Source organism: Meleagris gallopavo, chromosome 12, assembly GCF_905368555.1.
Source record: "Meleagris gallopavo chromosome 12, MGAL_WU_HG_1.1, whole genome shotgun sequence".
Classification (NCBI taxonomy): Eukaryota; Metazoa; Chordata; class Aves; order Galliformes; family Phasianidae; genus Meleagris; species Meleagris gallopavo.
The window spans coordinates 214,618-239,916 of NC_139415.1; the positions used below are offsets into that span (position 1 = coordinate 214,618).

A 25,299-nucleotide genomic window follows, 5' to 3' on the forward strand; every position below is an offset into this window, starting at 1 on the left:
CGCCGTGATCGTATAGTGGTTAGTACTCTGCGTTGTGGCCGCAGCAACCTCGGTTCGAATCCGAGTCACGGCATCGCCTCCGCACGGCGGTACCACGGCACACGGGCTCATATTTTTTCTTTTGTTTTTGTCGTGGGTCCCGCGCTCGCTACCTGCTCGCGTCAAAGTTTTTCATGTCATTCTCTCCTTTCTCGCAGCGGGTCCTGTGTTCCCACCCGGTGCGGCTCTCGGCAGTCGCTGTTCGGGGTAAGAAGAGGGAAAAAAAAAAAAAAAAGGAAAAAGAGCAGCAAAAGAGGAAGAGGAAAAAGAAAGGAAAAGAAAGAACATTAAAAAAAAAAGAGGAGAAAAAAGAAGAAACAAAAAAAAAGAAGAAAAAGAAACAGAAGAAAAAAAAAGAGAAGGAACTACATAAGGAGAAGAGGAAAAAAAGAGGAAAAAAAAAATATGAGCCCGTGTGCCGTGGTACCGCCGTGCGGAGGCGATGCCGTGACTCGGATTCGAACCGAGGTTGCTGCGGCCACAACGCAGAGTACTAACCACTATACGATCACGGCGCGCTACCGGGGCTCTGGGGGCGCTGGGCGCCGGCGACGTTCTTAAGGAATGCGAATGGGCGCGGCGCTCCGGATGGGCGGAAGGCGCGGTGCCCCCGGCCCGGCCTGCGGGCGGACGGCCCTCACGGCTCCGTGCGTCCGGCAGCGCGTGGCCAAACCCAGCCGTGCTGCGGCAGCGTGGTGCGAGACCTCCGGGCACCGGCACAGCGCTGCTCGTTGCGCTCCCGCTAAACAAATGGTGCCTGGCTTCGCTCGCGTCCGTCCCGCATCCATCTGCGCGGTGCAGCTTTGCACCACCACGTCCCTTTGCGTTGTACGGTTTTGCACCGCTGCGGCGTTTCCCCAGCTTTATTTCTTCTTGCAGTGTTTTTTGTTTTGTGTTTTTTTTTATTTTAGCGGGGCGGGAGGATCCCTGCCGTGCTGCTGCGGGTGCTCCAGGGCCGGGCTCCGGGCACAGCTCTTTGGACCGAGCGGTTAATGGATAACTGCGGGTCCGGGTCGGGCGCTGCGGGACGGACTGTGAGTGCGGGGACGAGACGTGGGGGGCGAGGGGGCAGCGAGTGGCCGCGCTCGGGGGCTGGGGGAGTGCCACCAGTTTGGTGGTGGGACGCTGGGGGTGTCCAGGGGGCTCCTGGGTAGTGGATGTTGTTCTGGGGTCCCGAGTCCTGGGAGTGCTCGAGGGGCTCTGCTGCCCGCAGTGGACCCTTACTGCAACAAAGCGAGGGTGGCCCTGGCCTCTCTGCCTCGTTCTCTGTCCCCACGTGAGGACCCTTCATGCTCCCCTCTGTCTTCCCGCGGTCATCCATTGCTTTCCCTGCGGCTGCTCTGCTCTTCTCCCATCCTTCTCCAGGCACAGGTGTCCCAACCTGTGCTCCAGGTGCTCTGCACTTCGCTAACACTGTTTTTTCTTGCTTTGCTGGACCAGTTCTCCCAGCACGATCCTCCTTTAAGACCGTCCCAATGCAAATCTCTGTTTATTCCTACATGTTCCTCCTGCCCTGTTCCTGTCACTAGCGTGAAAAGACTTTCTTCCTTATTCTTGACTAAAGAGCACTTGGTTTCACTGGGAGCTCTTGGCGAGGGAAGTGGCCAATTTTAGTTTGTATAAAATTTTTGTAAAGGGCTCTGCCCTGGAGGAGGGGTGCTGGCTCTCCTCATCTCTGGGGTCTGACACTTTCCTGTAGTCCTTGGGAAGCAGGGGAGAGCAAAGACCCTCCCGGATGGCAGGGAAACAGTGGGCCAGCACACCCAGCCCTGCAGCTGGAGGGCCCTACAGGATGGCCACTCAATTTGCTGGCATAGGAGCTGCTCTGAATCCCTCCTGCAAAGGCTGTTCTCTCCAGAGACCCCAGACCAAAAACTAGGGGCAGACATTTTTCCCTCTGGCACTGACCCAGGCTCTATCTCCCCAGACGGTGGGTCACTCGCCATGCTGTGTCTCTAGCACAGTGAAGCAATGGCACGTCTAGAGATGGAAGGAAACCAGATAACCCTGGACAACCTCGAGAAGGGCATAGACAACCCTGCTTTCAGCTCCCTGGTAAACCTCCCCATTCACTCCCCATTGGGGCACAGGAGCTGCTTTGGGCGCTCTGGCTAATGATGCTTTCCAGGGTGAGGAGGAGCTCTGTGAGGAACGTGACGGTCCACATGGTGGGAATGAGAAGAAGGGAGGAGAAGGGAATGGGAGAGTTGCTTCATACTGCAGGTAAGGTAATCCCTGGAGATGCGTGCACAGAAATATCTCCAATGGTCATAGCAAGCTCAAAATCGGGCTAATCTGCAGGATCTACCTACACCTCTTTGTCCACTCTCCTCAGGAAGGCCCTGCAGCCAGCCTCCAAGGCAAAGAGCTTCTGCAAGGCTCATGCCAAGGCATTGCGAAGGGTCTTCTGGGGGCTCATTGGAGCAGGTGAGGACTTTCCACCACCTCCACACCCTTTGGCTGCCCATGCAGCATCCAGGCATTGCTGCCCGCATGAAGGCATCTCATCAGCCCCACAGTCTGCTTCCTCCTCATCCCACACACAAAGGAGAGCTCTAGGGTGGCCAAGGAAGGATGTTTGGAAGAAGCATACCTCGTTGTTGTCCCCAGTTAGTGTTGTGAATCCATGATCTCATGATCCTGGTGTTTCTGACCCCCTGCATGCCTTCCCCAGCCTACCTGTGCTACTTCATTGCGGCGTGTTGGCTCAACTTCCAGCGAGCCCTCGCCTTGGTCATTATCACTGCTGTGGTCATCTTCTTCGTGTGCTGGAGCCTTTTCAAGAAGTACTGTGGGGCGAAGGTGTTGATGCTCCTCAGCCCCCTTTGGAAATATTTGCAGAAGTCCTGGCCATGGCTGAAGTGGTGAGCAGGGACGAGGCAGGGCATCTTCCACACAGTCAACTCCTGCTCTCTCTGAGCTGCTCCCCGTGGGGACTGCCTCTCTGTGACAGTTTGGGAGTTTCTTTGCAGGCTGCTGTATGTGCTCCTCCTGGGAGGCCTGGTGACGTGGCTGGCTTTGGACACGGCCAAGAATCCAGAGCAGCTCATCTCCTTAGCTGGCTTCTGCGTTTTGGTGCTCTTCCTGTTTGCCTTCTCCAAGCACCACAGCGCAGTACGTTTTTCAGGTGTGGCTTGGCCGTTGCTCCCCTCATAGGAGGTGGCAGAGGAGAATTCCACGGGAAGTAGAAGCTCCCAGGGCAGATCTGGACACAGCTTGGGGAGCAGAGCTGGGTGCTGCAGCCCCAATGCCACCCTGCTCCTCTCCTTCCCACTGCTCAACCTGGGGCTCCCCATGTTACCTCTGTCCTATTTTCTACCACAGCTCTCATACCCATACCCATGTCTGTGCTTCAGGTGCCTGTGAGCTAAGGAACATCCTGATGGGTTGGGCAGAAGTGACTGAAGTCCCAATGGCTTTCAGTCCAACCTTTTCCAATGTTTTGGACAACCTCTCCAGCCCTTTCCTCCGAAGGGTTGGTGAGCACGCAGTAAGGGATCTGTACTACCAGTCAAATGACCAGAAGGTCTTTGTGCTCTTCTCCTCCATTTCATCAGCAGTTTCCTTACTCCCACCAACTTGTCTTCCTCCCTTATTGCCAACCCATGTTTGTGAGTCTCTGTGACATTTTATTAGCATGACCATCACCCAAGAGACACTGAATGGGCAGAAATCCAGAGAGGTAAGTCTGAAGGCTCTGCTAACACCTCAGTCACCATTCTGCTCTTGGTCCCCAGGTGTCCTGGAGAGCTGTTTTCTGGGGTCTTGGCTTGGAATTTTTAATTGGACTCTTCATCCTTCGAACAACCCCTGGCATCCAAGCTTTCCAGTGGCTGGGTGACCAGATCCAGGTACTGTTCCTGCTCACCCCATCCCATGCTTCAGTCCTCCATGTAGGTCCTGAGACCAGTAAGAAAAGCTGAGGGTGGTACAGGCTGGAGGAGCTGCCGCCCCCTTGTATGACACTAGAGAAAAGCCACCTCTTCTGGTTTTCTAGCACAGCCCAGGCCCCTTGGTGTGGTATCCCTTGCAGGAGCTGCAGCAGTGCCCCATTACTCAGAGACACCATACCAAGTATTCCCAGCTTAGGTTTATCTGCTGGGGCGAGGGAGCTGTGGGGTGAAGGGGCAGTCCACTGCTAGGTAAAAGAGATATTGGGACAAGAGCTCATGGAGATCTCCCTCCTACCATGTAACATCACCATTTGCAGGTCTTCCTGGGCTATACCAAAGCTGGCTCTGGCTTCGTTTTTGGGAATACACTCATTGAAGATGTCTTTGCATTTCAGGTCAGTTTGTGGAATGGGGTATTGGGAAGGAGAGATAGAGTCTGGTTTTTCTTCTGGCCTTAGCCAGAGTCTGACCAGCTCAAGGATGCTTTGTGTGCACCCATGGGCCTCTTGCATGCCATGGGGAATTTGCACTGGTCCCAGTTCCTCTATAGTGTTGTGGCACCCCAATAGTGTGGGGTGGCTGTGCAACATCACACCATGCCTAAGTGTACTTCAGATGTGCTGCTCAACACCCCTTTAATCTCACACCCCAACGCCCTGTCTACAGAGTCTGCCCATCATCGTTTTCTTCAGCTGCGTGATGTCCATCCTCTATTACCTTGGTGTCATGCAGTGGCTCATCCTCAAGGTAAGGCCTAGCTTTTTTGATGGTGGTGGAAAGGAGAAGGACCTGCTGGTTACTGCAGCTCCTATAGAAAGCTGAAAGATGTCTCAAGAAAATTGGGGTGGTACTAATTTGGGCTGATTTGTCTCACTGAAGAGACAAATAGACACAACCTCTTCTTTCTTACCCAAACCTGGGACTGATGATACTCCCTGGTCTGTGGGCACTCCTGGACATCACCTCTGTGCAGCTTGGCAAGGGCAGGCTGGAGTGGCTGGCCTCATGGGATCAGTGTCCTTGTGAACACAGTGGCTTTGTGTTCCCCCAGATCTCCTGGCTCCTCCAGGTCTCATTGGGCACCACCCCTACTGAGACGCTGAGTGTGGCAGGGAACATCTTTGTGGGACAGGTAAGGCTTGTGGCAGGCGATCCAACTCCTAAACAGCTCCTGATAGCAGAAAAAGGGTATTCTCCTCCCTTCCTAGGAGACCCACAGCCCTGCATGGTGTCAGCAGAGGCTTTTCTTTCTCACAGACTGAAGCCCCGCTGCTCATCCGCCCATACCTTGCAGACATGACCCATTCTGAGATTCATGCCGTGATGGCTGGTGGCTTCTCCACCATTGCAGGCAGTGTGATGGGAGCCTACATATCCTTTGGGGTGAGAACACAAGCAGCTATATGCTTCATTTTCCCTGCTCAAGGGTCCTAGCATGCCAGAACTGCCCTGAGCATGTGGGGTAAGAAACCCCACTGTGAGTCTCCTTCCATAAATGAGATGCCCTCATGCTGGCCTGGCCAAAACCCCAGAGTCCTTCCGCAGCAATCAGGGCAAATCTCACTGCATCATGGAATAATGTAGCCTGGAAGGGCCCTTTGGGGTGGGGTCTCTGGTCCACCCCCTTGCCTGAGCCCCCAGTGATGCTCTCACCAGTTCCTCGCTGTTTCAGAACTGTGATACCCAGATGTGGCCTCAACCTGCTGGCTGAACTCCTGCTATTTAAACATTAATTAGTCTCCTTAAACAGGGAGCCAAGGGTGAAAGGACAGAGAAAAGACAAACTGAGGTGCAGAGGGCAGGGGCGGGGTAACAAGGCTGTGGCTGTGATACACTGGGAGTTCAGCTGGTCATCACTGGGAAGAAGTCAGCAATGTTCTTGCTCTGATACTGATAAAAGGGATAAGGAGGGGGCAAGGATCATTAAGGTGAAGTCAAACAAAAGAGAGATTAATGTCTGCGGCTGCTGTGGCTCTAGCAATGTCTCCATCCAGATGAGCTACCCTCCACATCCTCAGTGGCTAAGATGGGAAAAACAGGCACACCTTTCCACTCCGAGTGAGCAGAGCACACTGAGTTGCTCCAAGCGTTGCTGGCCACGTGCTTGGGCAGCCTCATACAGAGTCTGAGCCCACAGTCTGCTTGTTGCAGATAGATGCAGCATCGCTGATTGCAGCATCTGTGATGGCTGCACCCTGTGCCCTTGCCATGTCCAAACTGGTCTACCCTGAAGTGGAAGAGTCCAAGTTCAAGGGCAAAGAAAGCGTTTGCATCAGCAGTGGGTGAGTGGGAGCAGAGGGATGGCAAGGGGCAGCTGTGGGTGCAGTTTGGGCACTGCAGGTGGCACAAATTTTGGAGACCCTGTCGTGTGGTCTGCAGAGTGAGACAGCCAATGTGATCCTGTCAGGGTTTCTTTCCTCCCAGGGAAGAGCGGAACATCCTGGAAGCTGCCAGCAATGGGGCTGCCGCCTCCATAGGACTCGTGGCCAACATTGCAGCCAACCTCATCGCTTTCTTGGCTGTGCTGGAGTTCATCAATGCTGCCTTGTGCTGGTTCGGGGAGATGGTGGAAATCAAAGACTTCTCCTTCCAGGTACCCCCAAGTTCCCCACCCATCTCCATCTCTACCCACTGCCTGATTACATCCCTGGCAGTAGGTGCCCAAGCCAGGGGCTCTACAGAGGTTCAGCTGTTCCCTCCTGGGATGCTCTTCCTAGATGATCTGCTCCTACGTCCTCATGCCTGTGGCCTTTCTCATGGGGGCAGATTGGGCAGACTCACCGCTGGTGGCAGAGCTGCTGGGGATGAAGATCTTCCTGAACGAGTTTGTGGCATACCAGCAGCTAGCCACGTACAAGAAGAACCGGCTGTCTGGCCTGGAGGAGTGGAGCGGGGGCAGGAAACAGTGGATATCTGTGAGGGCAATCACCACCTTGCTGGGTATAGGGCAGGGATGGAACTGAAATGGGGCACGGAACCTGGCCAGGCTGGGTGCTAGGCAGCAAGGGGGGGGTATCATTATTCTGGGGATGCAGGGGGCACCTGTGGCCATCTAGATTTGGACATCAGTGCTAGGTGTGGGGTTATTCTGAAGGTGACAGTGAAACCATGTCCCACTGGTCCTGCCCTCCGGAGGGCCAGACTGTGATGCTCTAGGGCCTCTGCCTGCTGCCAGTGCATCTTCTCTCATTGGCAAGCTGCCCCTCACCTGTCTCTCGCTTCTATAAAAGCTGAAGGAGAAAGGATTGTGATGGGACTTGTCTCCATCTCAGCTGTCTGTGTTGGGAACTACAAAATGGTGCTGTGGGGCTGCTGTGGGGCCAAGATGACCATCCCCTGCCTTTGTGCCCTCCAGGAGCGTGCTGAGAGCATCACCACCTTTGCACTCTGTGGATTTGCCAACCTAAGCTCCATTGGGATCATGCTGGGAGGCCTGAGTGAGTGTAACCAACATCCTGGGTACCTGGGTGTGGGGCAGAGGGACCTAAGGAGTGGGAGCTGCCTTCAGGCCTCAGTGTTCAGTCTCTTATTAGCATGCAGGTAAGAAATGGGGCTTGCACAAGGTGATGTGGGTGATTTTGTACCGCATCCATGGTGAAAGTCAACTGTACATCCCACACACTCACTAACTGAGCCATGGGGCATAGAACAGAGGCTCCAGAGGGCTCTGAGGGCAGAGCAGTATATGGCAGGGCCACCTGGGGACTTGGGACTTGTCTCATCTGTCCCTACTCCCAGGCAGAGCCAAAGGATCTGTCTTGCCCCAGCCTCTGCTTTGTCCCTACAGCCTCCATGGTTCCTCACCGCAAGAGTGAGCTGGCCTCTATTGTGCTGCGAGCCTTACTCACGGGCATCTGTGTCTCCATGCTCAACTCCTGCCTGGCAGGTAGGTCCCTGCCCACTGCCACTGGGAGGAGACAGGGCTGGGCAAAGAGCTGAACACACCTGTAAGTGCTGCTGCAGGGATGGGAAAGGCTGGCTGCCCTCCCTATGGCTCTGTCAGGGCTTTCAAACGCTCTGCTCTCCATCAGGGCCCCCCAGATCCCATAGCTCTGCTGGGGTTTCTTACCCTCATCTGGGCTGCAACTGGGATGTTTTGAGGGTGGCTGTTAAAGCTTTGGGAGGAGCTCCTTGGCATCACTGCTGCAACTGGTGGGAGGGATGTGGTGTGTGGGACCCGCAAGCACAGTGCAGGGATGGCACTGTCAGGTAAGGGATTGAAGTGCCCAGTCCCTCAGAGCCCCAACCAGGAGGCCTTGTCTCCTAGGCCTCCTCTATGTGCCAACAGAGATGGGCAATTGTGTGACCATCCTTAGCACCGCCAACTTCACCTCTACCAACTATGCCATATACACGTGCTGCAAGCAGCTGTTTGCGAGGTGGGTGTGTAGCAGGGAGACAGGAAGGGTCTGAATCTGTGCCATCCTGCCTGGGGACTGAGGTGCACGGGCATTTGAACCATCACTTTTGGTGTGGGGTTGGCAGGGCAGCTCTTGCCCTGACTCTGCGTCTCTCCTGCCAGCACGGTGCTCGAGAATGGGACGCTCTCCTTTACGGGAATCTGGGCCAGCGTGGCAGAGAGCCTGCCATGCCTGACACAGTGCTGTGGGCACTACAACCACACGTCCTGCATGGTATGAACCCAGAGATACCGGTCCCAAGGACCACTGCCTCAAAGGCAGAAAATCCCCAACAGATTGACAGAAAGCACCATGCACCTTGCAACCAGCCTCCCTGGGTGCTGGCTCCATGGACAGAGGGGAGCTGATCCCAAATAAACTACAGCAATTCCCATGCTTGTGCTCCGCTTCCTCTTGGGTCCTGACTTCAGCTGTTCTATAGACACAGGGTGTGGGATGTCTTGCTGGGGCTGCACCCCACTGTAGAGCTCCCCATAGCTGCTGTTTGCTAGCAACCTTGCAAGCCAAGCCTTCATCCTTAAGGTTCACCATCCTCTTCTCCTTATGGCAGGTATGAATGGGGTAGAGATGTCACTTGAAGCCATTTCCTTTTCCAAACACAAGCTGTCCCATCCTGTCATGCTTGGATACATCTGTTCCGCAGGAACCACAGGAGGGACAGGCCAGTCCTTCTTGCTTTATTGCACTCGAGCACCCCCAGTCACCAAGGTGAACACATATGTACCCCATTATTTTACAGCGGCCCAACAACAAAGCACCAGGGCCCCAGAGCACACCACACTCCCTTCCCTCCTTTGCCAGGCTGCAGTGAGCCAGTTTCAGATTCCACCACCGCTGCCATATTTAGAGTGGCAATGGTGTTACCCGTGCTCTGCAGCGAGGCAAAAGAGGCTAGACTCAATGCAGGGAGCTTTACTTTGCACCATTGCCTGTCCATCGCTGACTCCAGAACCGGACTCCATTCTGCACCAGGGATGCTGCCACTGGGGTACATGTGAAGTGGGGGGGGTGACACTCATGTGTGACAACAGTGCCCCACTCCTGTGCACCCTGTGTGAGGTAGAGCATCCTTACCCATAGCAGCACCGCAGCCCTCAGCATCCACCTGGGCAGGGGAGGCTGGGAGGACAGGCGTGCGAGCCCCCAGCCCATGCAGCCACCAACACCCTGCTACAGGGCTGACCCATATCCAGAAGCCCAAGCAATAGCAACAGGCAAGCACAAGTGCTGCAGCTCTCCACTAAGCCTCACTGGAGTGAAATGTTTGCAATCAGCGTGCAAGGGACCAGTGGGACTCTGGTTCACATCCTGGAGACCAAGCACTGGCTGGGCTTTACAGAAGATATGAAGAGGGACAGGAGTAGCAGCATGTGTCAGGGCAGCATAAAAAAAGCTATGAGGAAGGAGAGCCCATGCTCCCAGTCAGCTAAGGGAAGTACTGGGACACTGCTAGGAAAGGGGCACAGCACTGTCAAAGCCCAAGAAGCCAGTCTGACGGCCCATGCTTCAAATGCTCAAGCAAGACAAAGGGAAAGAGATGGGAGAAGAAAAAAAGCCCCAGTTCAGGGGTGTGCATGGCCCCACAGTCTCCACAGCTGGCAGCAGTTTCTGTGGAGAAGCCCATGAAAGACCCCCACAAGAAGGCACCATGATGCCCATGGCTGTGCTGGCTCTGCTGCAAAGGCAGCTGGGTGGCTCGCACTAGCACACATCACACAACACAAACGTCACGAGCTGGGGCAGGAGCCAAAGGCAGGAGTGCCTCCGGCCTGCTCTGGCACAGCAAGGGTCCTCACCAATGTAGCTATGGCTACTGTGGGCAAGTAGGCCCTCCGGCCTCGCCAGGCCCAGTTTTGGAGGCTGCCTGGGCCTCCGCTGCTTCTGCCATTCTGCGGGCACTCCTGGGGCTCACAGTAGTCTTGCGGGTGCCCTGGGGACTTGCCGTCCCCTTCTTCTGAAGCTGGGGGCTGGACTGGGCAGACTTCCTGCCCATGGAAGGGCTCTTGGAGCCTTTGGGCTTGACCGGTTCCAGAGTCTTCAGGCCCAGGATGTCACAGTAATGGTTGCACTGGTGAGTTGCAGCAAACTGCTCCAACAGGGAGGGGAAGCAGCTTTCCTTCAGCCCCTGGTACCTGCAACACAGCCACACTCAGCTCCCCTTCGTACAGGAGATGTCCCACCAGCTGGCGAGGACACCGGCCAGCTGCACTCAGTCATCCTCCGTCACACAAGTGGCAGAGCTGGGGTCAGTGTGGGGACAACCCCACACCAGCAGTTGGAGAGTTACTCACCCTTTGAGGTTGGTTGCTATCCGCACATTGGTCATCTTCCAGCCCACTCCTGCAAAGAAAGGGACAACAACCAGTTCCTGCCCAGGCAAGGATGGGCACCACAACCACTCTTTGAGCAGGGCTCCAAGGCACATGGGGAAACAGATAGGAGGGCAAGGCTGGAGTTTTTCTCCTCCTTTTGCAAGAGTGGTGAAGAGCCATGGGTATCAGGTGGGAATTATACAATCACTGGAATATCTCTTTACCTTCCATGTCAGTCACAAGGATGTTTCCATTTGTCCACTGGTAGACCCAATGCTGGAAGGTGCAGCATTTGAGCACAATCTCCGAGGTGCCTCGAGCCACCAGGCTGCCATCTCTCTCAGTGACACAGTACTGCTCACAGGGCCCACCCAGGTCCTCCTCCATCGTGGCATAAGGGATGTTGTTGGCCGGTCGGTAAATCAGGTACAGAGGAACTATCCTGTAGCAGCACACAGCAGGGGTCAGCACCAGTTGCAGAACTTTTCCACCTCAGCAGAGATCTGCATCTATTTTTTGCCTTTCTCCCCATATCTCTCCCCCGTGAGAGTGGGAGAAGAGGGTGCTGCCCTTTGGAATATCCCCAGTGGGGACAGGGGACCCTCCCACCATCTCCCTAGATGCTTAGCTCCACTGTCAAGCTAGCAGAGTTGCAGCACCGTACTTACTCGGGCACTGCTCCAAAACCAGGGACAGCACGGGCCTCAGCAGCAAAGATCTTGCAGTACTCGCGACTGGAATTTTGGATTTTACATTCCTGGAGATTCAAGCAGGAGAGTCAGGGCCCTGTCCTGCCTTCTGTCAACAAGCCCACACCAAAGCTGTGAGACCCCTCCACTAGAGAAAGCAGCCCTTGGGATCACTGCCAGTTGTTCCCCTGTCCCTGCAGTCAAAGGACAAGTGAAAGATCTGAGTAGCTCTGCACTGCACAGAGAGAAGGGCTGAAGAACATGGATATTGCCAGGGACATGGCTTGACTCAATCAGAGCATTCAAGAAGTGGAAAGAAATTAAGAAAGCTAGGTACTATGATACAGACAGATGGAAAAACCAGGAGACCCAAAAGGGCTGTAGCTCACAGTGCCCACCTGGATGGTGATATCATAGTTCTTCTCGATGAGGCTGTTCTCGTTCTTGGTCCCAAAGACAATGAAATTGTGCACTTTGATGATGCAGGTGCAGCCAGACTCAAAGACAGGCTCCAGGCCATAGATGGCTCTGGCACGGCAGGCTTTGCGCAGGAAGCCAGCACCCAATTCCATGTCCTCGCTCATCACACGCCCGAAGAATTTATCTCCCCAGTAGCCCGCATCAGCCAAGCCCTTTGCGAACACCATGGGTGTCATCTCGATCTCCTCTCCAACTGGTGGAGGGAAGAGCTGGTGAGGAGGGACAACACAGGCACATCCTGCCCATCCCACAGCAAGGCCAGGTGGCCAGGGCAGCAACTCATCAGCACATCATCCTTACCTTCGATCTCTTCGCGCAAGATAAATCCTGACAACACTGGAGGAGACACAAAGCAGGAGAAGAGTCAGAGTTCTGCCAGGATCTCACCATGCCTCAGGGCCAATCGCACAATCACACAGCTGTAAGAGCCACCAGGCAGCTGAGGGCACCTCACCTTCTAGGCTGAGCAGGAAATCAGTGGAGTCCATGCCATACTCATTGCTGATCACACATCGGTAGACTCCACAGTCCTTCTGAGATGCCTGCACAATGGCCAAGGCTGCCTGGCCCTCATCGCCAGCACTGGAAGAAATCAGAGTATAGGGTCAGCCTTGTGCAGTATGCAGAGGCACCTGGGGCCCTGGAGCTTTTGGAGCGTGGATATGAAAACAAAACCAGCCCGTGGGCATGCAGGAAGGCAAGAGCACCCCAGCTGCTTTCCTGGCACCTTGCAGCAGCCCTACTGTTCACATTCTAGAGGTGCAAGATTTCCAGCCCTGCAAATTCATGCTGGGGTTGGGCTACATGCTGATAAAGGTAGTTGTCTCTAAGGGCAGTTGGGTCAGGATTGTAGCTGCACTAATAAACCCTTGTTTGGGTAGAATGGCTGGAAGCCAAAGAGTCACAGAGTCTCCTGCTTCCTGACATGCTTTCAGGCATTCAGGAGTGAGGACAGACACAACTCTCTCTCCAAGGAACGAATAAAGCACAAGCTCTGCATCAGCAGAATGCCAGACTTCTCCAGCCTGCAGCTCTGGGCTGGCAGTTCCTCTAGTAGTCAAGGTGGCAGACAGGGCACTCAGAGCTGATTTTTTTTATTTTTTTTTTATTTTTTTTCCCATCTGGGTTGCAAAGAAGCAACTAGAGTCCCAATTCTGTGATTTGCTCCCAGCTCTCAAGCTCTGAGATGGGCACAGCACCTTCCCTGCCCTACCCAAGGTTCAGATCAACTCCTGCCCTCCCCAGGTCTCTGCTAGTCAAAGCATCAGCCCTGGAGCCAGACTCCATACAAAGTATCAGTAGGGCAACAGGTGCCTATGTGGGCAACCCTCCCAACTCCAGGCACTAAGAAAATATGGATCATAGCAGATCAGAAGCAATGAGCTTCTCATGCAGCCATAAGAGAAGAGGCATCTTCTCCTCAGTAAACACAAGAGCCAGAGCACAAACTCAGAGCTATGCACAAGAACTACAACAAAGCGGAGCTGGAAGATTACCTCCTTTGTGCTTCTGCTACAGGGATCTCATCCTTGTACCACATCAGCTTAGAATCGCTCAAAATGTTGAAGAACTGGCACCAAAGTTTCAGGTTTCCTGACGCATCAGAAAATTGTTCAGCCCTGATCTTACGAATCACCTGTGGAGCTAAGAACAGGGTGCAAAGAGATAGATGGTGAAAGACTTGATGCTGGCTGCAGCTCAGAGGACAGGCCAACCTTCCCCCGTGCTGCTGCTTAGGACTTTGGTGTTAAGTATCATGAGTACATCAGCACAATGTCACCTGGTACAACATCACCTTTCCAGGGAGGGTCTCAAAACTCTACATATGATAGGATGTAAGTGGTACAAACTTTCTCAATGGCACAGCACTGCACTGCTTAGAGAGGTTCAGCCAGAAGCAACACAGAACAATGTTGCAGAAAATACAGATCTACTAAAGTAGAGATTTAGCAAAACGATGTTTACTTTTGCATGAGTGCTAATTTCTGTGACTGGCTCCAGTAAGCACCTCAACACCAGGATGAAGTCCCTTCTAACTTACTGTTACCACAGCTCTAATTAGCAGTGTGAGGCCTATTGGTTTTGTTACAGGATATGTGTTTGTGCACCTCCTGTATTCAGACAGATGAGCATCTGACTCAACTTAGTCAGCACATGCTTGGGATAGACTTTTGGTTTTCATGTTGCTAAAGGGTGATGCTGAAAACCTTGCAAATTTACAAAACTCATATGACTGCAACTGGCTCTTACTGGCCAGGGATCAGGGACTTTTAGTAAGCATCAAGGGGATTACATCTTTCCTTACCTTTGAGTGGGTTACTTGCTTTCTTGGACTCTGCTGGTTGCTCTTCTGGCTTAGCATCTTCAGGGACTTCGTGGTCTCTGCTGGTGTCACCTGTGGGCTCCTCATACAACTTAGGAACCTCCAGTGTGGCCATCTTCTTTGTGAGGGTTGGTGAGCGCCTCTCTGTGGGAGGGGATGGAGCTAGGGCAGGTGTCTGCAACAGGGCTGCACTCTTTCTGGATTGCCGTGGGGAAACAGTAGGGCTTCTTGCATGCCCCTGGCTCTCCGGGCTCACCTCCTCTTCCTCCCCAACTTGCTTGGTTTTCGGCAGGTATATTTTGCGGCGGGCCCCAGAAGCAAGTTCCTCTGGTGTGGCACAAGGGAGCACTGCCAGAGGGTCAGCAGGGCTCTCTTTCTCAGAGATCACAGGAGGCAAATTGGGTACATTATGAGAAGGCTGCCCCACCGCTGCTGCTGGCACATTGCCCACCACGATGGAGGGCACAGAGAGCTGAATTGGCCCCTCTGCCTCAGGAGCCATCTTGGTGCGTCTCTTTGGTGGCACAGGCCTGCAAGCCAGCATCTCCCTGCTGGTAATGAATTCCTCGTTAATCATGCCTGTGATCCGCCTGGATGTCCTGGGAGTCAGAGGCAAGTTCTCTGCTGTTTGGAAGATCTGATTGTTTTGTACCTTTTCCAAAACCCTCCTTGAGGTGCGGGGGCTCAGGCCTGCAATGCCTATTGCTGGGAGCGGGGCTTCCTCTGTAGCGGACTGTTCCTCACTCCTGGGCTCAGCATCTTCTTTCGTGGCATCCTTACTGCTATCTGACAAATGTAAAAGTAGCAGTAGATAGTTCTTCAAGGAGGAAACAAGGGTTTTGTGCTGCATTTTCTCCTCCAAAGTCATCTCTTGAGGTCTCTCAGGGCTAGGCAGGACGAGTGGTGCTTGTGGCTGAACCTCAGCACCTCTTTCAAAAATACCCAAAGGCGCTGCTAGCTGCTGGCTTGGAGTTGTGGCCATCTGCATTCCCCCTTCCTCCCTCTGAGGTACCACAGACACCGGTTTGGCATCTGCCTCCCCTGAAGTGCTGGTTGGAAACATCTCCTGCAAGGCAGCTCCATCTGCCTTTTTGGTTTCCGTGTCTTTGCTCACAGGAGGCAGCAGCTGGATCCCAGATGGAGCCGCCTCTGCTGAGGTCTCAGTCCTTTGGCTGCTGCAAGCTGCAGGTGGTGCCTCCTGCACCACCAACGTCCCTACTGCAGCAGTGGGAATCAGCTTTTCCTCAGTCACACAAACTGAAGGAAGAGCTGGTGTTTCAGTCTCCTGAAGCCCCGAAGGTGTCTCTACCATCTCAGGAGACAACACTGCTACACTGCTTCCTCCTGCCTCTTTACAGGGCTTGCTCCCAGATGGCTCTACACCTTTCTCTTTGCTCTTCTCATGCTTTACCGCTGTCTGATGTGTGCTTTTCTCATGAAGAGTATCTTCTCCAGGCTCTGGAGGGCTCAATTTCTTTGACAATGGCTCTTTAGTACCTTGGCTCTTGACCTCTTGATTTGACAGTCCTTGCTGGGTCTCCCTGCCCTCAAGAGAATGGGAATGTCCTTCTGCCTGTGCCCTGGAGGCAGGCTGCTCCCCGCTGGTCTGAGCGTGGTCTGCAGAAGGAGCTGGTGGCTTTGGTGTCTCCTGAAACCTTAGCCTGGGGTTTGTTCTTTTCCCAGTCCCCCTGGTCTCCTGGGAGACAGGTTTCTCTTTCCTGAGCGCCTCTAGCTTGCCAGCTTGTTGACTGCTGTCTATCGCTGGGCCAGACACTGGATGTTTTATATCATTTGCAGATGGTCCTGCTGTTGTCACAACCTAGTCAAAGAAGAGAACAGGAAGTGAAATACCATTTTACTACCCGTGTCTGTTTAGCAGCATTGCCCAGCTTCTGCTGGAATTATGAATCTATGAGTCTTAGCTATTCAAATCCAGTATCGCTGATACTCACTCATCCAGGAACTCGTGGCTTTGCCATCATCTCACAGCACCCTGTTACACTGCACAAAATGATTTTCCGTTCCATTTCATCCTCTAACTCTGGTGTCTTTCAATGCCTTGCTTGTGCACAGCTAAGAGGCAGGACACGCAGTGGCTTTAAATACAACCTCCTCTGACTTGGTGACTTTCCGAGGAGAAAAACCTTACTGTTTTCACCAGCCATGGCTGAGGCCTTGTGTGAAACTCATCATGCTCCTTTTTAAGAGTCAGTACCCTCCCGACACTATATCCACTCTGAGATGGGGCGACTGGCATGCCGCACAGTATTTGGATGAGGCTGCCCAAATGATTTGCAGCGAAATTGTATACCCTGATGTTATTTGTGCTATTTGACCATCCTGTTTCTTTGACATTCAGGAAGCTCAAATGTTTCCGACTGCAGCTGCACAGCAGCAGACGTTTCAGCAAGCTGCCCACTGCAACAGCTGAGCTTTATCCTGAGGAAAACTGGTGAAATCTTCCAGACGAGGGATGCTGTCTTAGGATAAGGCTCACAGGAGTCGGTGATAACACTGATGCATGCTCTGCCTGACCAATGCTTAGCTCAACATCAGGACATGCATATAGGAAAAGGTCATGCACAGTCTCCACTTGCCTTAAGCAAGAGGGTCTACAGGTAGGAGATTCCAAGAGAACCTGCTGCTCGTTTTTTTCCCCCAAAGGTCTCTACTGGTTCACAGACGGACACAAGGAGTGAGCTCTATGCCATGCTGCTGGCCAATAGGGACATCTGTTTGGCTGAAGAGGAGTTGGGACTTTGGAGTGCAAGAACTAAAGCTTATTTAGCAGAGCGTTTTGGAAAAGCACCTTTCCTAAAGCAACAGTGAAGCAGCCTGTCCTAGTTTCAGCTGGGATGCAGTTAATTTTGTTCACAAAGGCTGTTATAATGCCACGCTTTGGACTTAGGGGAAAAACAAAGGTTGATAACACACCCAAACTGAAGGTATGTAAAAGAAATGTGATAAAAACACCATTTTCTACATTATGCAACAACTACTCCAAGGGTAATCTTCATTCAAATCCACTTCTACTGCTACCTTTGTGCACGTGTATTTTCAGAGCCTGGCTACTGGCTGGCATCTTGCAAAGTCCTGCTACAGAACCCAAGGAGAAGTCCTAACCACAAGGTCCAGCTACATCCCAAGAAGAGGAAAAAACGCTGCTCAGACCCTGTCTGGTTTACGGGAAAGATTAGAGGAAAAAAAAATAATAGTTGTCCTGGGGAATATAAATAACACACTTGGAGTCAGCTTCAAAGAGTTTTTATATGGCTTATTTGGTCACTCAAAAGCCTGACTACTTCCCCAGCACCACCAACTAGCTGAAGCATTCAAATTCAAATCAGAAGCATTCCCTTTTGACTACTCAAAAAGCACACTGGCTGACAAGCTACAGGTTTCCCTCTGTGAGCAGATTTTTGAAAAGATTTTGAAATATCTTGATATATGTCAAAAGCTCAGGGATGCCACACACTAACAAATTTCACCCTCCTTCAGAGCAAGGGGCAGAAAAACACAGGAGTGAGACAAAAAGAATGGCTTTTCCATGGGCATCGCAGTGCATCACAGTGATAAGTTATGCTCCTGTTTGTGCTGTTGATGTGACATGTTAAAAATGGGTTTGGTGGGCTGCACTGCTTCGAGCCCAGGTGCCAGACTGTGTAACACAGTAGATTTCTTACCAGCGAAGGGTGCTCCTAGCTATGGTTAAAGCAACCTAGAAGAGGAAGAAAGGATATTCCTCCCCTTGAGCAGCCAGCAGTCCCACGTTCCATATCATGGCTATTTCCAAATGCAGGTGCTTCCTCTCATACTGACAGCGTACAATTACCCTTGCTCAAACACTAGATCCTGATGGCAACTGCAAATTGAACTCAGAGAACCTTTTGTCTGAGAAGGTGTCATTAAAGGGAAGAAAAAAAAAAAATACTGGTAGCTTACAGTCTAATATTTTCATGGAAAAATGCCTCAGGTTAAGTGACAAAAATAGAAATTGACTGAAAGATGCAGTGAGGGTCAAGAGCAGGTGCAGCACTTTGGCTCTGCACTGCTACTGCAAAGAGACTTGCAAGAGTTTTTCCAAGAGGGGAGAGCCAAAAAATAGCCCAGGTCTACTGTATACACGTTGCACTGTAAACAAAATTCAGTGCCCTGCCCAGCGGGGCTCACGTGGAGTACCTGGCACGCTGCGCTCATTTGCATGGGGGGGCTCATTAAATGCCAGCTGAAGCCCAGGCTCAATTGCTAAACTGGACAGATGTCATCAGTCTCACGTACACACAAGGCATCCACTCCCAGCTACAAATAACCATTCACTGCTCCCTGCTGAACTGATTTGGAAACATTCTGCATGAGGTCAGCCTGCCGATTAAACTGGAGGGTTCACAGCACGCCCCAGGCCACTCACAGCCCAGCTGTCCGGCTGCATGGCCTGACGTACATCTCTCCTCACCACCTCATCTGACATTTATTCAGAGATGGAAGCTCAGCTCTTTGGGCACACCAAGCCCAGGCAGGCTGTTTTCTAGGTGCTTTTGCTGGAGGAGACCTGAAAAGCCACAGCAGCAGCTTCCTTGGGGGTACACACAGTGATGCAACGCTGCCACATTGGCTGTGATCTGTTCTAATTACCTCTGCACCAATGACTTTGTGCCCCTCAGACTTCTTTGCTGTGCGTTGGTCTTTCTGTCCCTCGGACGGTGCAGGTGCTGCATTTGAGGATGATGAAGCATCCTCTGCCTGCCTGCCTGCCACAGGGCGTGGGGCAGCCTCACTCACAGCCTCTTCCTTGGTTCCCACCTCACCTTTCCTTGCTGTCTCTTTCACTTGATTATCAAAATACAATTCTTTCAAAGAGAAGTGCATGTCACCATTAACTTTAGTGTCCTGATTCACAGCTTTCACAGGCTCTTTCGTCTTTGGAATATTTTCCTCTTCTTGATCACTTGCCAGCCTCAGATGCGCGCTCCTGCGTAAGGGGACAGGAGGAGCAAACCTTGGATTTGTTGAGGGCTTTACCCTGTCTCCTCCATTTTCTTCTCGCTTCAAAACTTCCTGCTTTGCTGCTGGAGCATCCACCACTTTCTTTTTCTTTTTAGCTGCAGAGTCTTTGGCCAATGGCTTAGACACTAGATCCTCTACTGTCTCATAGATGTAGGCAAGAAAGCCATTCCCATTCTCTTCTACACTCTCCAAAGAGGTGTCTCCATTGGTGGTCACCTCTGCTTTCAAAGGTGTTATCAGTTTGCTTGGTAAGCCCGCTATCGTGTTTACCGACTGCTCCTTTGAGTCAGCCACATCCTCTAGTAATCTGGATTTAGAATCAGTGATGTGCACTTTCGCTGCATCCTCTTTCTCCCACAGAGAGGCTCCTGGCCGGAGATTCAGATCCCTGGCCAGCCTCCGCTTTCTCTGGAGCCGATCTGGGCTCATTCTCTGCAAACTTTCCACCTCCACGTTCTCTTTCCCTCGTTTCTTGCTCTGTTCTATCTCTCGTAGTTTTTCTTCAGCCTTTCTCTTAATTTTGGCAAACCATTTCTGATGAATTTTGAACTCCGTCATGGTTCCCACTTCCAGCACGCCAGAGCAGGACACGATGCCTTTGATATTTCTAGCAGACGCCTGGTAAATACCTGCATCTTCTTCCCGGCACCTGGAAACCAAAAGCTCTGCATGAGACCTGCCCATCCTCCCCAACCCCTGTAGCTCTCTACATAAACGTGCCCTTTCCCACTTCTTGCTCTGAGGGGCCAAAGACAAAGGTGCTGGCTTCCACCCCTGGGCTCTGCCTGCTCTCTGCACTACCAGATAAGAAATTCACGTGTAAATCAGTGCCTGGTTCCCTCTGGACTGTTGCGTTATGATGAAGGAGTTACAGACAGCACCAGGCTGTTCTCAACCACATTCCTCCATGGGATCTTCTCCTCTCAGCCTCTCATAGCCTAACTTTACTTCTTACATTCCTGTTCTTCCTCCACCCTACTGCCTTACCAAAGCCTTCCCATCTTGCTTCAAAGCCACAGAACACATGGACACCATTTCTGCCTTCACCCCTGGACTCCCGGCCCACAGAGCTCCCTGCAAGAGCTGAGTCAGTCCCCCACGGAAACCTGGAGCGGCAGAAAAGTCCTCACTGGAATCACAAGGATCACAGGACTGCGAGCAATACTAGTGTCTGTTTGACATCCCAAATCCAAGACACAAGATGCAGCAGGTCTCTGCTCACTGGGGACAAGGCGTGCCTGGCTCTCAGAAACACAACCCTCATTTAAAGATAAAGGAAGCTGGCAGTCTGGGCATCCCTTCCCTTCCCTAATCTCACAGTGGAAGCTATGAAAGAGGAAGGGCTGCAGCCTTTTCCCCTCTTTTGTCCTTGCTCAGGACATTCTTATTGACTGCTTCTGTCCTTGTCCTGCCTGATTCCTGAACCATCATCCTGAATGCAGCCAGTGCTTTCCCTTTGCTCACTTTCAGTCAGTCTTATCGCTCTGCTTGTGACTCTCACTGTGATAGCACACGCTGTTACAACACTGCAAGACTCCAGGGAGAGGAATTTCTCCTGACCTTCCTCTTGCCTCCAGCATGACTGCTATCCCTGTGTGCAAGTCTCATCCTGATGTGATCTGGAGAGAAAAGCTAACAGGGAAGAGACAGTCAGGAACACTGCAACAGGAAACACTGGCACTGGGGGGATCGCTACTGACAGCCCGTTTCTCCAAGTAATGAAAATGCACTCCCAACAGCAAATCCAACTACTCTCCAGCTTCCCTACTCACTTGTACAGCTGCAGGGTGTGATGATTTCCATGATGGAAAATCTGGTACTTGGGTAAGCCACAGTAGCGATCCATCTCCTCATTATCCTTATACCATGTCACCTCCGGCTGCGGGTAACCTGGGGAGAAGGATGGACATCAGTATGAGGAATGCTGGACCAAGGAGCACAGCAAGGGACAAGGAATCAGCAGCAAAACAATGGCAGAATACACATTATTCTGGGCTCATCGCATTCTTTAAATCATACAGCAGAGAAAGTACTGTGAGTAGAAACCAGAGGGGCTTATCCAAAGCTTTTACTGCTCCTAGGAAGAGAGCTATTTTTGAGAAAAAAATCCCAGCACTTCATTCCTGAGCAGAGGAGGGAGAATCACATGGCCATCTCCTGTAACACTGGCTGGGAGCAGAAGGTGAGCACATTGTCACTTCTACGTGAAGAGGTATGTTTTGCTGAGATTAAGCTTAGGTTAGAAAACAGGCATTCGTCCCTCCATGGAGCTCACAACATTTTGCTAAGTGTCACAGCCTGTAAACTGATCCCAAAGTTTCCAGTGAACAGAAGCGGTCTTGATTGCATCACAGCCAGCTTGATGTCCTACAAATGTCACTTGACAACAGATGTCACCTGCCTTTTCAGCAGAATGACATCATGACGTGTGTGACTGGCTGGCCAGCAAGCTGGGCACGTGGCCACACACTGCCCGCCACACTCAGTGATGGTGGATCAGCAGGAGGGCATACAGGGGATCGAGCCCTCATCTCTCACCCACAGCAGTTCCAGCTCAGAATAAGAGCAGCCCATTTTTCAAGGGAAAACTGCCTAAGCAAGTGATCACCATTCATCTCTCTGCTTCACACATGGCTCCTGGCACAGCCCAGCTGACCCTAAGGGCATGGAATAAAAGTTTCAATGATCACGTCATGCCCCAGCTTAAGTAAGTGCATTCGGCAGTTGCTCCAAGCCCCAGGATGGGTAGCTAATGCTTATCCCCAGCCAACAGCCCTGTGCTACTGTTGCAAAAGAAGCCAGCATGCTGATCTCCACCAGCATCTCCAAATGTGGTCTGCACATCAATCTCTTCCCACAAACAGCACTGGCCAGGACCCAGGCTACGTAGGAGCACCCAAAATGCCCAGCCCCAATGGCTACGGTGTATGGAGTGGGCAGAGACAGGACACCAACAGCCTACCCAAGATACTTCCCAGTTGCTAGCCCACTGATTCCAGGGCTGGCAATCGACATTTTTAATTGAAAATCTCCAGGAGCCACCTGCTTGCATCAGTCTGAAGTGCCAGGAGCCTACAGCAGTGCCCAAGACCAGCATACGTCCATCTCTGTAAAGAAGGTCCCACAGCAGGAGTAAAACAGCAGGAGTAAAGACTCATCAATAGGAATCATCCCTGGTGTTGACTGATGTGTAATGCCTTTGACCAGAAAGAACTAAAGCAGCACACGTTGAACCTCCTCCCCTAACCAAAGGGAGATAAAAGAGTACTCCAGCAAGGGGATCACCACAGACTGACCCTGCTGCTTGTATTTTCCATACATATTAGCTACTTACTACTCTTGGCAGCAGGACCCTAAGCCAAATGAGCATGCGGTGATTTTCTATTGCTCCAGGGACAAGGAACAAAACAGTTTTCATGTACAGCTCACACTTCATTCAGAGCAGTCCTACCCTTCCTCAGGGCTGTCTGCACATGAGACCTTCAAAGGCCCCACAGCTATTAGTACAGCTAGCTGGCAGGTAGATTTTCCTAATATTCTGTGAACATTCTATGAGCCATCACAGTACTTCATTCTGGGAAATGCAAGCATACCATTTCCAAGAAACTCTGCAATGTCCCCCCGTGGCCTCTGCATCTGATGCCAATGCCCAGCTGACATCTGCTGGAAAGTGCTGTAATTCCTACAGCTGCTCAGTGCCTTGACAAAAGGCTTTTTTTCTTATTAAGCCTGAAATCTCTCTGGCTTGTTGCATTTATATACCTGCTCCCCATCAGACAAGTGGTGGTGGCTGCAAATAGCGCATTTTAGAACAGAGCAGCCATTCATAAAACCTAGCGCTCACCTTTCCTAAGCCTGTCCCTCCCGCAGCCCCCTTGCAGCTGGTGCAGAGAGGGATTTGCTGGCAGCTGGTCTCCTGCATTTAACCAGCGAGCACCTCACTTTTACAGACATACATTCATGTGGAGGAGAACAGACTCCTGCCGCATTCCCCAGGCATCTTCAGGATCAGCAAGAGCTTTTGGGAAGCTTTTGCTGCATCTTCCAGCAGCACTGTTCTACCACGACAGCCAAGCACCACACGGTGCAGGAGACTTTCTAAGCCAGGTTTTTCATAGAAAAATTGCCAAGTTTAGATCAAATGCTCTTTTTTTTCCTGAAGCTATTGAAGCCTGAGAAGCTTTTGTGAACTCAACCAAAAACATTTGCATTAGGTGGTCAAAATCACCCAGATAAGGTGTTTATAGTAATTTCAGCTATCATTTTATGGGGCAGAAAATGGGGAAGTTTGAGCTTCTGAAGCTTGGTAAGGTGAAAAGAGTTTGGAAACATCTTCATATAATCTTTTTGATTTTCCATTTCTCCTCTACACAAGCTGTCTTGTGGCTTTAGGCAGTTTTGGGAGGAAAAGTCATGACAAGATCTGATCCCTTCTGCCCATGGACTCAGTAATGCTGACAGAAGGGCTAGACACTCACCAAGGCAACATCTCTCCATGTCACCAGCCTGAAAATGGCACTCACTCTTCATTCCTCTCTCCCTGACTGCCCCAAACTTGCCATCTTCTACCTCCCTGCTCATCACCTGCCCCATCCCCAAAACCACAGCCTCTGTGTCTCCCCACACATTCTCCATCCAAGCAATTCACTCTCTCAATTCAAGTATTCTCAGAGATATTGTTTGAATTGCTGGTGGTCTTGTGTGGAGCCAGGACTCACTCAGTGACCCTTGTTGTTCCCTTCCTAAAGGGGATGAAAATGGTGCTGAACAAAACTGCCTGTAAACTGGTAATACCTGGTACTGATGCAATAGTCCCAGCTAGATACAGTCACCACCTCTCAGAGCGGGCCTCACTCCTTGAAAATCATAGCAAGCAATCATAGACCCACGCTCCCTCATCCAAGCCCCTGTGATTCATCAGCATGCATCTCCCCTCCCCAGCCAACACTACACAGAGACCGCTGAAAAGCTGTGAAATCCTTACAGCACCTTCAATAAGGGATACTCTCTGTAAAGAGCCCAATAACTCCTCACTGGAGAGGCACTGAAGGATGAGACCCCTGAGGTCTTGAAATCCAGTCAAACCCACCAAGGAAACAACTTGGTGCAAAGAAGCTGAGTGTGCTCCTCTCCTCTGTGAGAAATCACACAACAAAATCATGTCTCGCTGTTTTCTTCATTCTCAGAGAATAAAGGCTGAACTAGTTTTGCCTAAAAATGAGAACGTCATCACTGATGCACAATTTGACCCAAAACAATCAAATAAGATGTGCTAGGCACTCCAGCAGCAGCAAACAAAGCTGGAGAACAAGAAAACAGGAGAAAAGCAGGGGTTGTGCAACCACCCAAGAGCATCAGGAAGCCTGCCTCAGACTTACTTTCTTTCCTGCTGCTCCCAGAATATTTTGGAGGCTGACTCTTCAAATATTTGCATTGTGCTGCCGTCCTAGGACAAGACCAGTAAGTCTCTGGTATTCACAGATAAGGGTCTGCACTGGAATTCATTATCAGTTATTAAGCAACACAAAAATGTAATTGTAGGTCATGTAAATGCATATGAGGCTTGAGGGCAAAAGCAGGAGTAACTGACAGTCAGCCTTTCGCCTCCTGTAAGGCTATGATCCAAAGTGTCCCTGGACTCCAATCACAGCAGCAGGACTGAGCTGGTACCACACCAGCCACTGGCCAGGGATGCAATTGTCACTTCCCTTCTCCCTTAACTATCTCCCTCTTGAATATGAACATCATAACAAGGGGAAGATATCTGAACACCAGACTAGGCTTTACAAGTGGACTTTTCTCTGCACTTCATGCCCCATGTCCTAAAGAAATCCTCAGCTACTAGAGCAGGCCACAGGACCTCATGCAAGGCATTCAGACTGACCATGTAGCACAGGAGGTCTGAGTTGTCTAAGGGCTTTTCTACGAAAATTCCTAATATGGGGAGGAATTTAAGTGCATAAGGATATCCTCCAGTCTAGCTCATTAAGTGTGAAAATGGCTGCATGCTGAAGATGCTCACTTGATGCTTTCTTTCACTTTATTAGAAGTGACAACAGCATCAGTTTTCCAACTTGGTATAAGACATCATGTCATGCTATCCAGCACCAACAGGTCATCCAAAGCTGGAAGGAAGGC

At 51.6% G+C, this 25,299-nt stretch overlaps 2 protein-coding genes and 2 non-coding genes across 9 annotated transcripts in view; 2 read left to right on the plus strand and 2 right to left on the minus strand.

Annotated features, from left to right (window-relative positions):
• The first annotated feature begins 1 nt into the window (after window position 1).
• On the plus strand, window positions 2-73 carry TRNAH-GUG (transfer RNA histidin (anticodon GUG)). The gene has a single exon. It is a non-coding gene; the product is annotated as a tRNA-His (tRNA).
• A 155-nt stretch (window positions 74-228) lies between these two features.
• SLC28A2 (solute carrier family 28 member 2) lies at window positions 229-8,726 on the plus strand. Of its 4 annotated transcripts, none has more exons than XM_085233829.1 (19): window positions 229-246; window positions 951-1,073; window positions 1,967-2,094; window positions 2,168-2,262; window positions 2,375-2,466; window positions 2,714-2,903; window positions 3,012-3,153; window positions 3,777-3,890; window positions 4,250-4,327; window positions 4,599-4,679; window positions 4,984-5,064; window positions 5,190-5,315; window positions 6,084-6,214; window positions 6,357-6,525; window positions 6,650-6,847; window positions 7,288-7,369; window positions 7,720-7,818; window positions 8,200-8,311; window positions 8,455-8,726. In XM_085233829.1, the coding sequence occupies exons 3-19, from the start codon at window positions 2,011-2,013 to the stop codon at window positions 8,570-8,572; spliced, it is 1,992 nt and encodes a 663-aa protein (XP_085089955.1). In that variant the 5' UTR covers window positions 229-246; window positions 951-1,073; window positions 1,967-2,010; the 3' UTR covers window positions 8,573-8,726. The 4 variants fall into 4 exon arrangements, with proteins under 4 accessions (XP_085089955.1, XP_019474883.1, XP_019474882.1 ...); XM_085233828.1 differs by lacking the exon at window positions 229-246 and adding an exon at window positions 571-792; XM_019619338.3 differs by lacking the exons at window positions 229-246; window positions 6,650-6,847 and having other exon boundaries at window positions 567-1,073.
• On the minus strand, window positions 483-554 carry TRNAH-GUG (transfer RNA histidin (anticodon GUG)). The gene has a single exon. It is a non-coding gene; the product is annotated as a tRNA-His (tRNA).
• A 287-nt stretch (window positions 8,727-9,013) lies between the features above and the next one.
• The window catches only part of ALPK3 (alpha kinase 3), a 30,334-nt gene continuing 14,048 nt past the window's right edge, over window positions 9,014-25,299 (minus strand). For all 3 annotated transcript variants that reach the window (XM_085233825.1, XM_085233824.1, XM_003209294.5), the window contains 11 exons: window positions 20,934-21,051; window positions 18,790-19,810; window positions 14,140-15,976; window positions 13,331-13,478; window positions 12,289-12,416; window positions 12,135-12,170; window positions 11,753-12,027; window positions 11,334-11,422; window positions 10,890-11,107; window positions 10,645-10,693; window positions 9,014-10,485 (listed from right to left, as the gene is read on the minus strand). In XM_085233825.1, the coding sequence (XP_085089951.1) occupies window positions 10,164-10,485; window positions 10,645-10,693; window positions 10,890-11,107; window positions 11,334-11,422; window positions 11,753-12,027; window positions 12,135-12,170; window positions 12,289-12,416; window positions 13,331-13,478; window positions 14,140-15,976; window positions 18,790-19,810; window positions 20,934-21,051 (4,241 nt within the window). In that variant the 3' untranslated portion in view covers window positions 9,014-10,163. The remainder of the gene's footprint in view (window positions 10,486-10,644; window positions 10,694-10,889; window positions 11,108-11,333; window positions 11,423-11,752; window positions 12,028-12,134; window positions 12,171-12,288; window positions 12,417-13,330; window positions 13,479-14,139; window positions 15,977-18,789; window positions 19,811-20,933; window positions 21,052-25,299) is intronic.

Bases quoted from the DNA above. Each gene is read 5' to 3' on its own strand.
- SLC28A2 (XM_085233829.1), top strand. From the start codon at position 2,011: ATGGCACGTCTAGAGATGGAAGGAAACCAGATAACCCTGGACAACCTC. The intron at 2,095-2,167 runs GTAAACCTCCCC...GATGCTTTCCAG, and splicing joins ACCCTGCTTTCAGCTCCCTG to GGTGAGGAGGAGCTCTGTGA. The intron at 4,328-4,598 runs GTCAGTTTGTGG...CCCTGTCTACAG, and splicing joins AAGATGTCTTTGCATTTCAG to AGTCTGCCCATCATCGTTTT.